The sequence below is a fragment of the Tamandua tetradactyla genome, chromosome 2, assembly GCF_023851605.1.
Source record: "Tamandua tetradactyla isolate mTamTet1 chromosome 2, mTamTet1.pri, whole genome shotgun sequence".
NCBI classification, from domain to species: domain Eukaryota; kingdom Metazoa; phylum Chordata; class Mammalia; order Pilosa; family Myrmecophagidae; genus Tamandua; species Tamandua tetradactyla.
In genome coordinates this window covers 82,827,907-82,841,147 of record NC_135328.1, presented here as the reverse complement: position 1 = coordinate 82,841,147, position 13,241 = coordinate 82,827,907, and the positions used below count along the sequence as shown (strand labels likewise).

The 13,241-nt window shown below is 30.5% G+C and overlaps 1 protein-coding gene across 3 annotated transcripts in view; it reads right to left on the bottom strand.

The window, feature by feature from the left end:
- The window catches only part of ZDHHC21 (zDHHC palmitoyltransferase 21), an 83,007-nt gene that overhangs the window by 45,273 nt on the left and 24,493 nt on the right, over window positions 1-13,241 (bottom strand). For all 3 annotated transcript variants that reach the window (XR_013170417.1, XM_077148170.1, XM_077148171.1), the window contains 2 exons: window positions 11,234-11,345; window positions 8,031-8,169 (listed from right to left, as the gene is read on the bottom strand). Coding sequence is in view for 2 of the 3 variants with exons in the window: in XM_077148170.1 (XP_077004285.1) it covers window positions 8,031-8,169; window positions 11,234-11,345 (251 nt within the window). In the remaining variant the exon portion in view is untranslated. The remainder of the gene's footprint in view (window positions 1-8,030; window positions 8,170-11,233; window positions 11,346-13,241) is intronic.

The window sequence follows — 13,241 nt, the reverse complement described above, 5'->3', positions numbered from 1 at the left end:
GTCTTAAAGGATAGATGCAAAAAGAGTAGCACCTTGGTACTATAGAAAACATGATTTAAGAACAGGCAGAAATGGATCTAAATCACACCTCTGCCAAGTGCTTATGCTGTAAACAGGCAAGTTACTAAACCTCACTGAATTTTAGTTACCTCATCTGTAAAATAAGAACTATATACTATTTATCCTCTCAGGGATAGTGTAAAAGAGTAACATTTTCAGCCAATCAAATACTTACAAATCTAGAAGACTATAACATAAAATATGAAATATAAGACTAGTGAAATATTCACAAATCAAAAAATATTAAAAATAAAGAATATTTTTTTTAAGTACAATGCTACCTTCCTTCATATTTTATTAAAGGACTATAATTTTCTAACATTGATTGTGGCAAACAACCAGCATGCAATAAAATGAAATATAATATTGTAATTTAATAATATACCAAATGACCAGGCATTTTTTTTAATAAGCATGTAAGATAATTATGTGGAAAATAGTCAAATATAGATCTTGGTCAAAGACGAAATACATTTTCTCAGATATCGAACTATAATATTCATTAAAAATGTCAAATTATTTCCCACACTATAGGCTTTGAAATCCTTATGATTTCCATCCCACTTACTACTTAAAGAAAGAGAAGACGAGAATTTTAAAGTAAAATTCAACAATATGCTAGCATGACAAATGCAAAAACTGTCAAACTAATTTAATGTTTTAACATTTGAAAATTTTCTCCAAACATCTCAAAGCTTAGAATCTGTACTGGTTTTTAAATTATAACCAAAAATGCTAATTCATTCACCTTCATTTAAAAAGGAACCTACTAAAGTTTCTACAATTTTTCTAGATATACCTTTTTCTTATTAATATTAATTGAGAACTTTGGGGTTTTTTAGTTGCTAATGAAAAAGTCAGAAAATCAATTTTTTTTAAATTTAGGGTCCTCCATTAGTGTAAGTCTTAGAATATAAATCAACATTCATAGCTTAAAAATAAATCCTAAATTTGGAGACAGATTTATGATGAAGTATAAATTTCTTAACTCCTATCCCTCATATACCTTCCTTTACTCAGTGAGGATATATTAAAATATTTCCTTAAAACTTGAGATAGTAAAAACAAATCTTTGAAAGTCCAGGATAGATGGATATTTTATAACTAAAGATTGAGAAGAAATCTATAAAGCATTATGCTGTCCTAAAAAATAATGGGACATTTGCCAACTCAGAAAGAATACCCCTGAAAAGAGAAAGCAAGGGGAAGAGACAAAGGGAAGAAGAGCTGGCTCCTCACACTGTTCATCTCCTAGAATTTAACAACAGCCTGCTCACCAGTTTCTCATGAGCTTAACCACAATGTTCCAGCTTTCTACTGAAAACAGGTTATGTATCATTACAACTAAGTTCAATGAGAAACCTACTTTTTGTCTAATGAATGAACACCTTCACCGTAAAACAAACCTATGGTTGTTAACACCTTGTTTTCCAAGCCAAGGAATAGCACATTAACTTGGGGATTTAAAGACGGGCTAGAAAAGATACTATGCTGCCATCTATCCAACTACGAGGGTATAAAGAAAAATGATCTCTGCACATTTTTAAAGCCTTCACTTCAGTCTCACTAAAAGAAAAATACAGGGTCAAACTCATGGCAGACCTTAACTGCACCATTATTCCCACAGGAAGGATGCACAATAATCATTAACTCCAAAGATAGTTAAGAATCTGTGGGGATGTTTATTCCATATCACAAATAACAGAAAGTGTAATGGTGAATGAAAGAGGATTTTGATACTATTATCAAAATTTGATACTACTGCCAGTGTTATATACATAATCAAGTGATAGATTTAGTTTTATTTAATTTGTTTTAGAGAAAAATGAAAGGGACACAAGCAAAGACTTATAAAGATATACTGATTGTAAGGGAATTTGAAGAACATTCTACTATAAACAATCTAACTGATTTTTAGTAGGCTTACTCTACAAGCAGTGTCAAAAAAAGTTCTTCAGACAGAAGAGATAGTCAGAAAAACAAGGAAATGAAGAGAGCTGGAAATGGAATAAATGAAAAAATAAAACCTTTTCTTCCTTGTTTATAAAGTGCTTTGCAAGACAGTTATTTAAGGAAAAAACAGTTACAAAGTATGGTTTTTATAGCATATGTAAAACTGAAATGTATGCATATAATGGCAGAAGATGGGGGATTGGGAGTTATGAATATACTGTTACAAGAGCTTCACAATATACATGAACCAGTACTGTATTTTAGGGTAAAGGCACATTATTTTACCATGCATATTGCAAAACCTAGGGCAAACATTAAAAATTTTTTTAAAAGGAAATACTAACAATAAGTCAAAGAAGAGATATCATGAAATAAAAATAATGTAAACTTAAAGTCAGAAAAGTAAAAAAAAAATAATGAAACAATGAACAATAGGAACAAATAGATAAGAACTAGGAAGATGTTAGATTTTAATACAACCACATGAATAAAGACTTTAAATGCGAATGGTCTAAACCCGGTGGTGCTCAGCTGAGGGAAATTTTGTCCCCCAGGTGCTATTTGGCAATGTCAGAAGACATGTTTAGGTGTCACAACTAGGGAGATGATACTGACATCTAGTGGGTAGAGGTCAGGGATGCTAGTAAACATCCTACAATGCATTAGACAGCCCATCACAATAAAGAATCAGATAATCCAAAATATTCATAATGCCAAATATGGGAAACCTTCATCTAAATATGCCAGTGGAAAGATAAATTGTCAGATTGGATAAAAAAGCAAGTTTCTACAAGAAATTCATTTTAAATATAAAGGCATGCTAGATTAAAAGTAAAAGGATGGAGAACAACAAACAATGTAAACACTAGTCAAAAGAAAACTATGCTAATTTCAGATTAAACAGACTTCAGAACAAGGAATACTATTATGGAAAAAAAGAGGGACCTTACCTAATGAAAAAGAGATTAATTGTCCAAAGAGGATATAACAATTGTAAATGTTTATAAACCTACAAAAGGGCTTAAAATATATGAGGCAGAGGGTGCAAGAGAAGTTCACCGGTAGAATTCTCACCTGCCATGCGGGAGACCAGGGTCGATTTCTGGTCATGCACATCCCCCGCAAAAAACAAACAAGCAAAACAGAAACCAACCAAGGAAACAAAAATTTAACAAAGGTACTGCAATAATGGGATACTCAAAAAAACGTATATATATGAGGCAAAAAACTAACAGAACTAAAAAGGAAAAAATACATAATTCCAGATTATAATTAGAAACGTCAAAATTCCTTACTCCATAATTGACAGAAAAGCTAAGTAGCCTACCAGTAAGGACATACTTGACCTAAAAAAACAGTATCAATTAACAACCTAAATGACACTTATAGAACACTTTACCAAATAAAACAGAATACATATTCTTTACAAGTGCACATAGAATATTTATCAAGATAGACCACATTCTGAACCATAAAACCTTCACTAAGACCAAAATAGAAAAAAAGGATTTTAAAAATGAACAAATTTAAAAGATTTTTTTAATGTTAAAATATTTCAAAGAATAGGTAAAAGTATATTTAAAAAGTATGCTTTCAGACAATAATGAATTAAACTAGAAATTAATTAGGAGTTGGAAATTAAACTACATAATTTTAAATAACCCAAGAGTCAAACATAAGTCTGAAAGGAAATTAATAAATAAATTGTACTCTATGAAAATACAACATATCACATTTAGTGGGATGCTACCAGAACAGTACTTAATGAAAAATCTGTAATATTAAATATTTATATCAGAAAAGAAGATAAATCTAAAAGCAGCAAGCCATGTGCCATTCTAAAAAGGTAGGGGAAAATGAGCAAATTAAATGTAAAGAAGCAAAACAAAGCAAATTGAAAAAAGGAAACTATAATCATTAGACGAGAGAAATAATACACAAAATCAATGAAACAAAGGCTGGTTTTTCAAAACAGCTGACGAAGAAAAAAAGAGATGACCAATATCAGAAGGTCAATTTGATATTACCAATAACAGAAATGAGAGATGATAGCACTACTGATCTAACAAGTGAAAAAAAAAAAAGAAGTAAATACTAAAAACAACTTTGTATCTAAAAAATAAGAAACCTAGATGAAATAGATTCAAACTACAAAAACTCATATAAGAAGAAACAAGATAACATGAAACCTAAGTAAGAAACTGAATATGCAGTTTAAAATCTTTCAAAAGAGAAAATTTCAGGTCCAGATGGTTTCACCAGTAAATTCCACCAAACATTTAAAGAAGAAATAAATGGTATCAATTCTACATAGTCTTGGGCGGGCCATGGTGGCTCAGCAGGCAAGAATGCTTGCCTGCCATGCCAGAGGACCTGGGTTCGACTCCCGGTGCCTGCCCATGTTAAAAAAAAAAATTCTACATAGTCTGCTATAAATACGAACAGGCACACTTCCCAACTCTTTTTTTTTTTTAATCTTTTTTTTTTTTTACACGGGCAGGCACCAGGAATCAAACCTAGGTTCCCTGGCATGGCAGGCAAGCGTTCTTGCCTGTTGAGCCACCATGGCCCTCAACTCTTTTTATAAGGCCACTATTATTCTTATACCAAAGCCAGATAAAGACATTACAAGAAAGAAATTTACAGATTAAATCACTCAAGAATATATATACATATTCAAAAATCCTTCACAAAATATTAATAGATCAAATTCAGCAATATTCTTCCCATATTAGAGGAGAAAAAGGAACCCTGTTGACTACATGCAACATGGTTTCTGAATTATATTTTGAAACAGAAAAGGTATCTTAGTGGAAAGGCTGGTGAAAACCAAATAAAGTCTATAGTTTAATTATTCGTATTGCACCAATATTAATGTTAGTCCTGATAAATGTACTATGGTTATGTCCTAGAATTAGCTTCACTCTAGTAATCTTTAGTAATCAATATACTATTTTAACGTATTTAAATTATTCTAACAAAACTGTCTTTTCTTATATTGGGCATTGTTACATTATGGTAAAGTTCTCCTCTCTGAATGAATGAATCACTTCAGTCATTTAGAGAATATATCATAAACGAGGTTAAAAAGCACTGGATTCCTTGGGTACACAAGTGGTTCAGTGGTAGAATGCTCACCTTCCATGTGGAGACCTGGGTTCGATCCCTGGACCAGGCATCCAAAAAAAAAAAAAAAAAAAGGACTGGATTCCTTAATAGGATGTTAAATTATTTTGGAAACATCATTAACAAAACCTCTTTGAGTGTAAATTTCATTACTTCTAACATGAAGTTAATTATAAATGCGTCCTACTTAATACAATGAGGATACTGCAAGACTTAGACTAAGAAAAAAATTTCTGCTTGGCAGTATTAGAAATAAATAACTACCAGGTCCCTAAAACGGTAAGTTTGTTATTTACTATCAATTAGCTTTATTACAACCAATATGAACAAGCTATACTATCTGATTTTCATTCAATTTAGATATTAACTAACATTATTAATGCAAAAAAAAGATCATCTGCATTGCTTCAACAACTGATTACTCTAAGAAAAATCTGTGTTGAGTTTTCAAACCCCAACTCATACCCTATTTTTTATGTTTTTCATGCTAATATTTTAAATCTAATAAAACTTTCATTAGATTGTTAGTCTTTTTCAGCATTTACTCTGTGTACATACACATAAACACATTTTCCATATTCATCTATTATCACTTATAATCAGTTTCTCCATTAAAAAAAGATTCCTACTCTAAAATACTAATTAATTTTCCTAGAATTTCTAGTGGATTCTTCAACAGGGTGTTAAATGATCTTGGAGAGAAAAATCAGTTTGTAATTACAAATTTCTAAACCTTAAGGTGCATATTATCATCACACCCTTTTCTGATTATGGGAATTTCTTTAGTGTATCAATATTCTAATAATACTGTTAACAGTTTGTAAAATTCCAAAATTCAATAGACCAAAGAAATATTGTTTCCTCCTTCTGAAAACTTTCACTAAGTTTTGTGATGTAACATAAATTAAAAGTCTATAAACCAGGTACTTCTACACGCTTTAACTCATTTATTATTCATATTTTTCAGAAGTGGAAAATACAACTTAAGAGGGTTTAAGCATTGTGTCAAAGATTTTATGTGTAATAAGAAAAGCCAATCTTTAATCTTCCATGTTTCTGTTTATAAAGCCAAGATCTTTCCATTATCAAGGGTTAGTAAACTTTTTCTGTAAACAGCCAGATAGTAAATATTTTAAATTTTACAGACCCTACATTCTCTATCACAACTACTCAATTTTGCTATTGTAGTACAAAACTAGCCATAGGAATTACAGTAACAAATGAGAGTAGTTGTATTCCAATAAAACCTTATTAACAAAAACAGGTAAAGAGCTGAATTAATCCCAATGCCCGGTAGTTTGCCAACCTCTGACCACTACAATACCCTTTCTCCTAGAGAGCCTCTATTAGCTTTTCATCAATACCATTAACTCACATTTCTCTCTCACTTAGGAAAAAAAAATTATGACCTCGATCCTACCAGGGTGGGTTTATTTTAATGCTTTTCTTATGAAGTTCAATTATTTGAAACAAGTTACTGTTACTTTGAGAGGAATATGCACAATCTTTTACATATTCTATATGTAATACCAATTATAATTATACTAGAAATTCATTTATAAATAATTTAGAAACAGTTCTAAAACTACAGTACTAGGAGGCACTAAATTCTCTGTATAAAAATATCAAATACTCCTATTTAAAATTCTTCCTTTGAAACATTCTTCAGTTATTGTTATCTAATTTTAATTGCTCAAACTATATGTAATAAACATAATCAACAAAAGTTCCCACTACAAGTGTAGGCAAACAACTACAGTAAAATTATATCCTCTTTCAATTATCCAAATGATCGTGTATACTAATATAAAGGCCCAAATACATAACTTAAAGATTTTTCCTTTTCTCCTTAAAATTTAGCTATATGTTCCACCACTGAACCTAAAAGTTTTAATATTAAAGATTTAAACAGTATAAAATGGTATAAGTAGGAAATAAAAATTTACTTTCTCCATCAGAGATTCTATTCTTCCTTCCCTTTCTCACTCCTTCTTGTGCTCTTTCATATAAACATTACACAAATATTTTTTAAAAATTCAATCCAAGCCCAAATAAAGTGAATATGAGCCCCAAAAAACATGAGATCAGTTTCTAGCCCCAGTTGTACAACAAAACGAGTTGAATAATCATTTTCTAGTTTTATGCCCTCAATAACTAATTTAACCATATTAGTCTGTTTCCTCATATAAAAAAGGCGGGGGTGGGGGGGAGGGAAGTGCGGCGGCAGGGGTAAAGGTAAGTTTCTCATGTGGTTGTTGGGAGCATTAAAATGACAATGCATCCAAGGGTCTATAGCAAAGTTCTTGATATATAGTTAAGGACTCAAAATTCCCATTTATTGCTTATTGTCATCCACACTATCATCACCATCTTGGAAAAGAATTAACATCTACTGCAATTCCTCTACAAAATGAGGAAAGCAGTGCCTCAAATGGTATACATAAGATAACGTTTTAAAGTACCCTATACATTCATCTTGTCATTCCTGCTAAAAGCCAGAGGTAAAGAAAGACCTTTTTTCTCAAGAACTTAACTTTTCCTTTGAGAACCTTTAAAAGTAAAATTTGAATTAAAGTGGAAGACTTACGATTTTATTTCTGAAAAGAAACATGAAGTTAACATTTTCCTTTGTTTTCCATAAAGCTAGATATTTTTAAACCAAGCCACATATTGAGTGATCTGTTACTTTTTTAAAGAAATCACTCAACACTAATAGATAATCACCAATTAATTTGTTAAAAGGTAATCTCAAATTAAAGTCTACATTCTGAGTTCCAATGTGGGGGTTTACTTTTGTCGTTTTTGTTTTCAGTCTTATGCACTTACAGGAAACAAATATTAATAACTATGCTACATCTACTATAACATTAACAGATATAAACATTTCTTACCAAGTTACGCTTTTTTAGTGGAAGGAAGTAATAATAGTGGCAGAAAGAAAACATCAGTGCGTAGGAAGTAAGAAGTTCAGTGTAAAAACACAACTGCAGAAAAAGCCAATGATTATCTTCACCAACACAATTGTTAATCCTGAAGGGGAAAAAATGAAAAAGAAACAATATTTTAAACTCGTTAATTTCAGGACTGGTAAGACTATGAAACTAAAAGTAAACACAAGCAACTTCAGTACATTAACTTCATGGAGCTATGTTAAAGCCACTCAAACCTGAAAGCAAACTGTACATAGAAAAGATGATATAAATATACTTTCATCTCACATTTGCAAAGAACTTCTTACTTTACAAAAGGAAGTCAATGTATATGATCTACCTTCAAACCCCAGCAACCAGTGAAGCAGGAAGAACAGATGGTGGTCTCCTTGTTTTATTGATATGGAAAAAGGGACAAAGGAGGTAAGCCACTTGCTAGAGAATGAACAGTTAGAAGAGACAGTGGCAAAGAGAACAAGAATCCTGTTCTCCTATATATTGTTCTTTTTATTACAGCATTCTAGCTATGGTGAGCAATTTGAGCACACTGAGGTAAGGTACCTTAGACTTGCCACTCAAACATTCACAATTTTTCTTATTCTTAAAATCTATCCTTGGCTACTGAAGATAAAAAATGTATCAAAACTATTTAGAAATACTTTGAGCTACATATCCACCTATCCAATAGTGAGCATAATTAGGGAAAATATTCAAATGTTTCAATCCCAAAATTTTCACAGTCAAGCTAAATATTTTACCATTCAACTGTTATTTATTATATTCAAACTGTTATTTATTATATTCAAATTTTCAAAGTATTTTAAATTTCCAGAAGAAAACCCTATTCAAAACCATAAATTACCTTGTCTGAATGTTTTCATTTCAAAACAGCATTATACTGATGCTGTCTAGAAAAAAAAATGATATAACAAGTTTGGCTCCTAAGTTAAATTGTTGTTTTGGGGGTGAGTCATTAAACTATTTTTTAAAATCAACTAAAATGAAAAACCTTGGAGATGCATTTCTTGGACTTAAGAATTCATACTTTATCAACAAGAAAATTTACTATGTTGTGCTATTTTCAAGCAAGGCTATCAATAAAGTGTGATTATGTGGACACTCAAAAATACTCTTTGAACCATTACTGCTTAAAAAATAACTTATACTTGTCCTGTCCCTCCTGGTCTCCAAAAAGCTTGAGAAATAACTGCTATGATCACAGCATTCTTCTTGACCAGAGAGCTTTAAGAAGCATTAAGATACTCAAATCTACACATAATAGGTACTTTGTACCATTTAAACTACTTTGAGTGATACAGAAATATAGAAAACCATAAGGCATTCTAATAACTGGCTGCCAAATCTGAAGCTGTTAGGAATTCAAGATAATGTAGTTTCTAAAATCTTAAATAATTGCCCTTGCTTCCAATTCATATGGAACACTTTCCTCGCCCTCTGAGTATCTCAGCAGTACTCTATTAGGGAATTCAACTCACACGAAAACTCCTAATTTAAGTCTATTCTTCTTTCCTATCCACCATTCCTTTTTATTTCTTGTCTCCCGCCAATATTCTGAAAAGCTGAATAAAACTGGGGAAGCAAGAGGCCTAGAAAAATCATCTCAGTCTTAAAAATTAGGTTAAAAAGAACTACATTTTGTAAACAAGTCAATCATACTCCTTAAGAATAAACAACATCAGTAATCTTCACAGTACAAAACATGTTTTAGTTGATGGGTTATATTTTGATTTTTCTTAAACTATTGCATTCTTTTAAAAGGGAGTATCAATTTCCAACTATATCATGAACATTCATTATATTTTTGTTATCAGAAACTTAACTCTAAAAGGTATATAATATTGAGCTTTTCAGTGTAATTACTACTTACCTGAATATACGTTTCACTTCACTTTTTAAAATCTATTACTATTGGGATGGCAAACAAACAACTAAGGTTTAGAAAATCATTTATGAGTTAATCTGCTTAAATTTAAGGCACGTTTTTGAACACCTTCTATATGTCTTACACTGTACATAATTCTCTTGACAGAATCAGAGAATTTTTTAAATGCCATATAGTAATAAATGCTTTCATCAAAAATATTTTTAATTTTTTCCTAATCTCAGAAATTACCTTTTATTTAAATAACCAATCTATGTTGAAAACTAAATTTCTACTGAGAGTTTACTAACTTATTAGGTGAGCTATCAAAATAAGTTAAAAAAAATAAGGGCATCTCTAATGTGATTAACATTATTAGGCAAAGGTGAAACTCTAGCCTTGAGTCAATTTTAGGTTAATGTAGTTACAAATTTAGGAGGACTGTCATGTAGTTAACTTTGTATATAGGCATGAATGCATGTAACAAACATGAATATATATGAAAACTGATATTTATAAAGTGCTACATTATACTAACTTAAATATTTATACAGCAATCCAATGCTAAGAATACAGAATTAAATACAATATCTTGTTCACAGATTTTTGTGACAGCTTTGAAATGAGTTACAATGTAAAATCCTCACAGCACTAGTTTTTAAAAATTCTAGCTAAACAGAATATTTTCTATAAATATTACAAGAGAGCCCCCTATTGACCAAAAATGTTGGAATTTCAGCAGAATTAGCTAACTACCACTTATAAAGACCAACATGTAAGTAATGTTAATACCTATACCTAACTAATGCGTAATACTCCAGAAGGCTTAATTTGGGGGTGAATAACAAGGTATCTGAAATGTGCTATTCTTTAATTAAACAAATTGAAAAAGGGATACAAACAATGGGAGATATGAGGTTTATTACAATTAAAAAAATGTCAGCTACTAATATTCAATTATTTTCAATGTGCCAGTTACTCTATCAAATGCTTTTTACATACCGCCTCATTTAAAACAACCATCTTAGTTCTTTTGTAGTATTTGAGTACATATTAATTCTTATTGTTTTCTGCTAAAATCTCTACTTCTTTGAAAAGATTGGATCTCTGTGGAAAAAGAACTTTGGGAGAAGGGACAGAACCATACAATCATTAAAGGTATGCTTATTAAAGAATTTTTAAGAACTCTATAACAAAACTTTTTTAAAAACTTGTTAAATATTAACATTTATTTTTTCCTATTTATTATATTTCTGCTAAAAGTGAATTATCTTTTTCTTACCATGGACAGTGATGATCCATTCTCCTAACACAATGGCCACAGCGGCTGCAGTGATGGGAACGCTTTGGTCGCATCAAATTACACTTGTTACATAATTCCCAGAACTCCCTTTCTATAGAAGGAAATTAAAATTCACTTAATGAAGGCAAATGAGTAATAATGAAATACAGCAACTATTTACAAGATTTTATAAGAATTGTTTTATATATATATACTTTTAAGAGATTTTTCTTCTAAACCTGCAGTCTGGATATGTTTGCTGTAAATGTTGCTGTTCTATTCTATATATGTCTTACTATGTATGTTTCTAATTGCAAACATTATGAAAATAAGATACTACTGTTGTATTCAAAGTAAGAGATAGATAAAATATATTTGGGTTTTGGGATATAAATAAAACCAAATGATAAAACTCTAAAGTACAACCAAATGATTATATTAAAACAAAATTTGATTTAAATTAATTTCTAGACATTACATTATCTAAAGGCTTTCAAGAAGAAATAATGCCAAGTCTTCATTTCCAGATTAGTAAGTCAAAATCAATCCCATAAACTCACTGAAAGAAACAGACATGGCATTTTCCTCCTCTTTAACCAAACCATTTTATTTTTTTTATAACAACGGATTCATTTGGGATTGTGTATGGGAAGGGTTTGGAAAAAGAGGTCAGATGGGTTTAGGAGGTATTAGAAAGGTTTCAGTAATGAAGAAGGTTAAAAGAAAATTGCTAATTAAATAAAGGACATCTTTACAAAAATATGCCGTACCATCAATTTCCTCTAGCCTGCAGCAAAAAGACCACAAAATAAAATTCTGTGCTAAATGCATGAACTTTGCAGAAATAGAAAATTCCATTATAAGTTGTTTTAATACATTTCAGAAAAACTATACAACATAACCATCTAACAGGACAAGGGAAGTGCTTTATAATGCAGAATGTATCTTTTTAGTATTTGTTGAAATGCAATTTTATTTGTACAAGATTCTTAAACCTTCCATCTTAAACTACCATCTAACTTCATTAAAAGGATGAGCACAATAAAATTAACTCCCAAAATATTCAGAGTATATATTAGTATGTGCAGAATGTGACCACAGCACATACTGTAGGTACTCACTAAACGCTTGCTGAAGTATGAAAAGTTTAAAAAACAAAAAAAACAAAAGATTCTAAATATAGGTAAAAGAAGATACTAATGGATAGTGTTCTATTTTTAAAAATATTCTCTATTTGAATTCCACTATTTTAGTTTATTGTCCAGGAATAACACAGACATACCAGAAATGTATATAGTAAAGCATTGGAAAAACCTTCTACTATACATGTCTCTGAGGAAATCAATAAGTTAGGAATAAGCCTATACCAAACTGTTCTAACATATGAAAGTTAAAAAGTTATCTTCTACATTTAAGACCTAATCTTGAAATAAAATCCTCTTTCATTTCTTACTAATGGTGCTTATATATATAAAAAAAAAAGAAAAAGAAAAAAAAACAGTATCATATGAGAGAATAACAATATTCAAGCTTAATTATTTTTTTGTATGCTGTGCAGTGGGGGTCATATTTCATTCTTCTCCATGTGACTGTCCCATTCTTGCAGCACCATTTGTTGAATTTTTTTGTTTTCTTTTTGTTCTTTTTGGAGTACATGGACTGGGAATCAAACCCAGGTCTCCTGCACAGCAGGCAATAATTCTACCACTGAACTACCTGTGCACCCCAAAGTTAATTTAAAGACAATTAAACTGGTATTATTTAACTGTGAGATGGAAAGTCAGTTAACATGTAACATAATACAAAATCTAAGTTTATCTGTTTTTCCTTAACTTAATGCTTTAAAAGATCCTAATGTTAAAACTTTGAATTTATATATTATAAGGACATATAGGAAGTATATTCCTCACTACTAATTCAATGACCCAATTTTCATTAAAAACACAATATAAAAACTTTATGTTCTTAAACTAGTCTTTTTAAAACATATAATATTCTAAAGAATAAA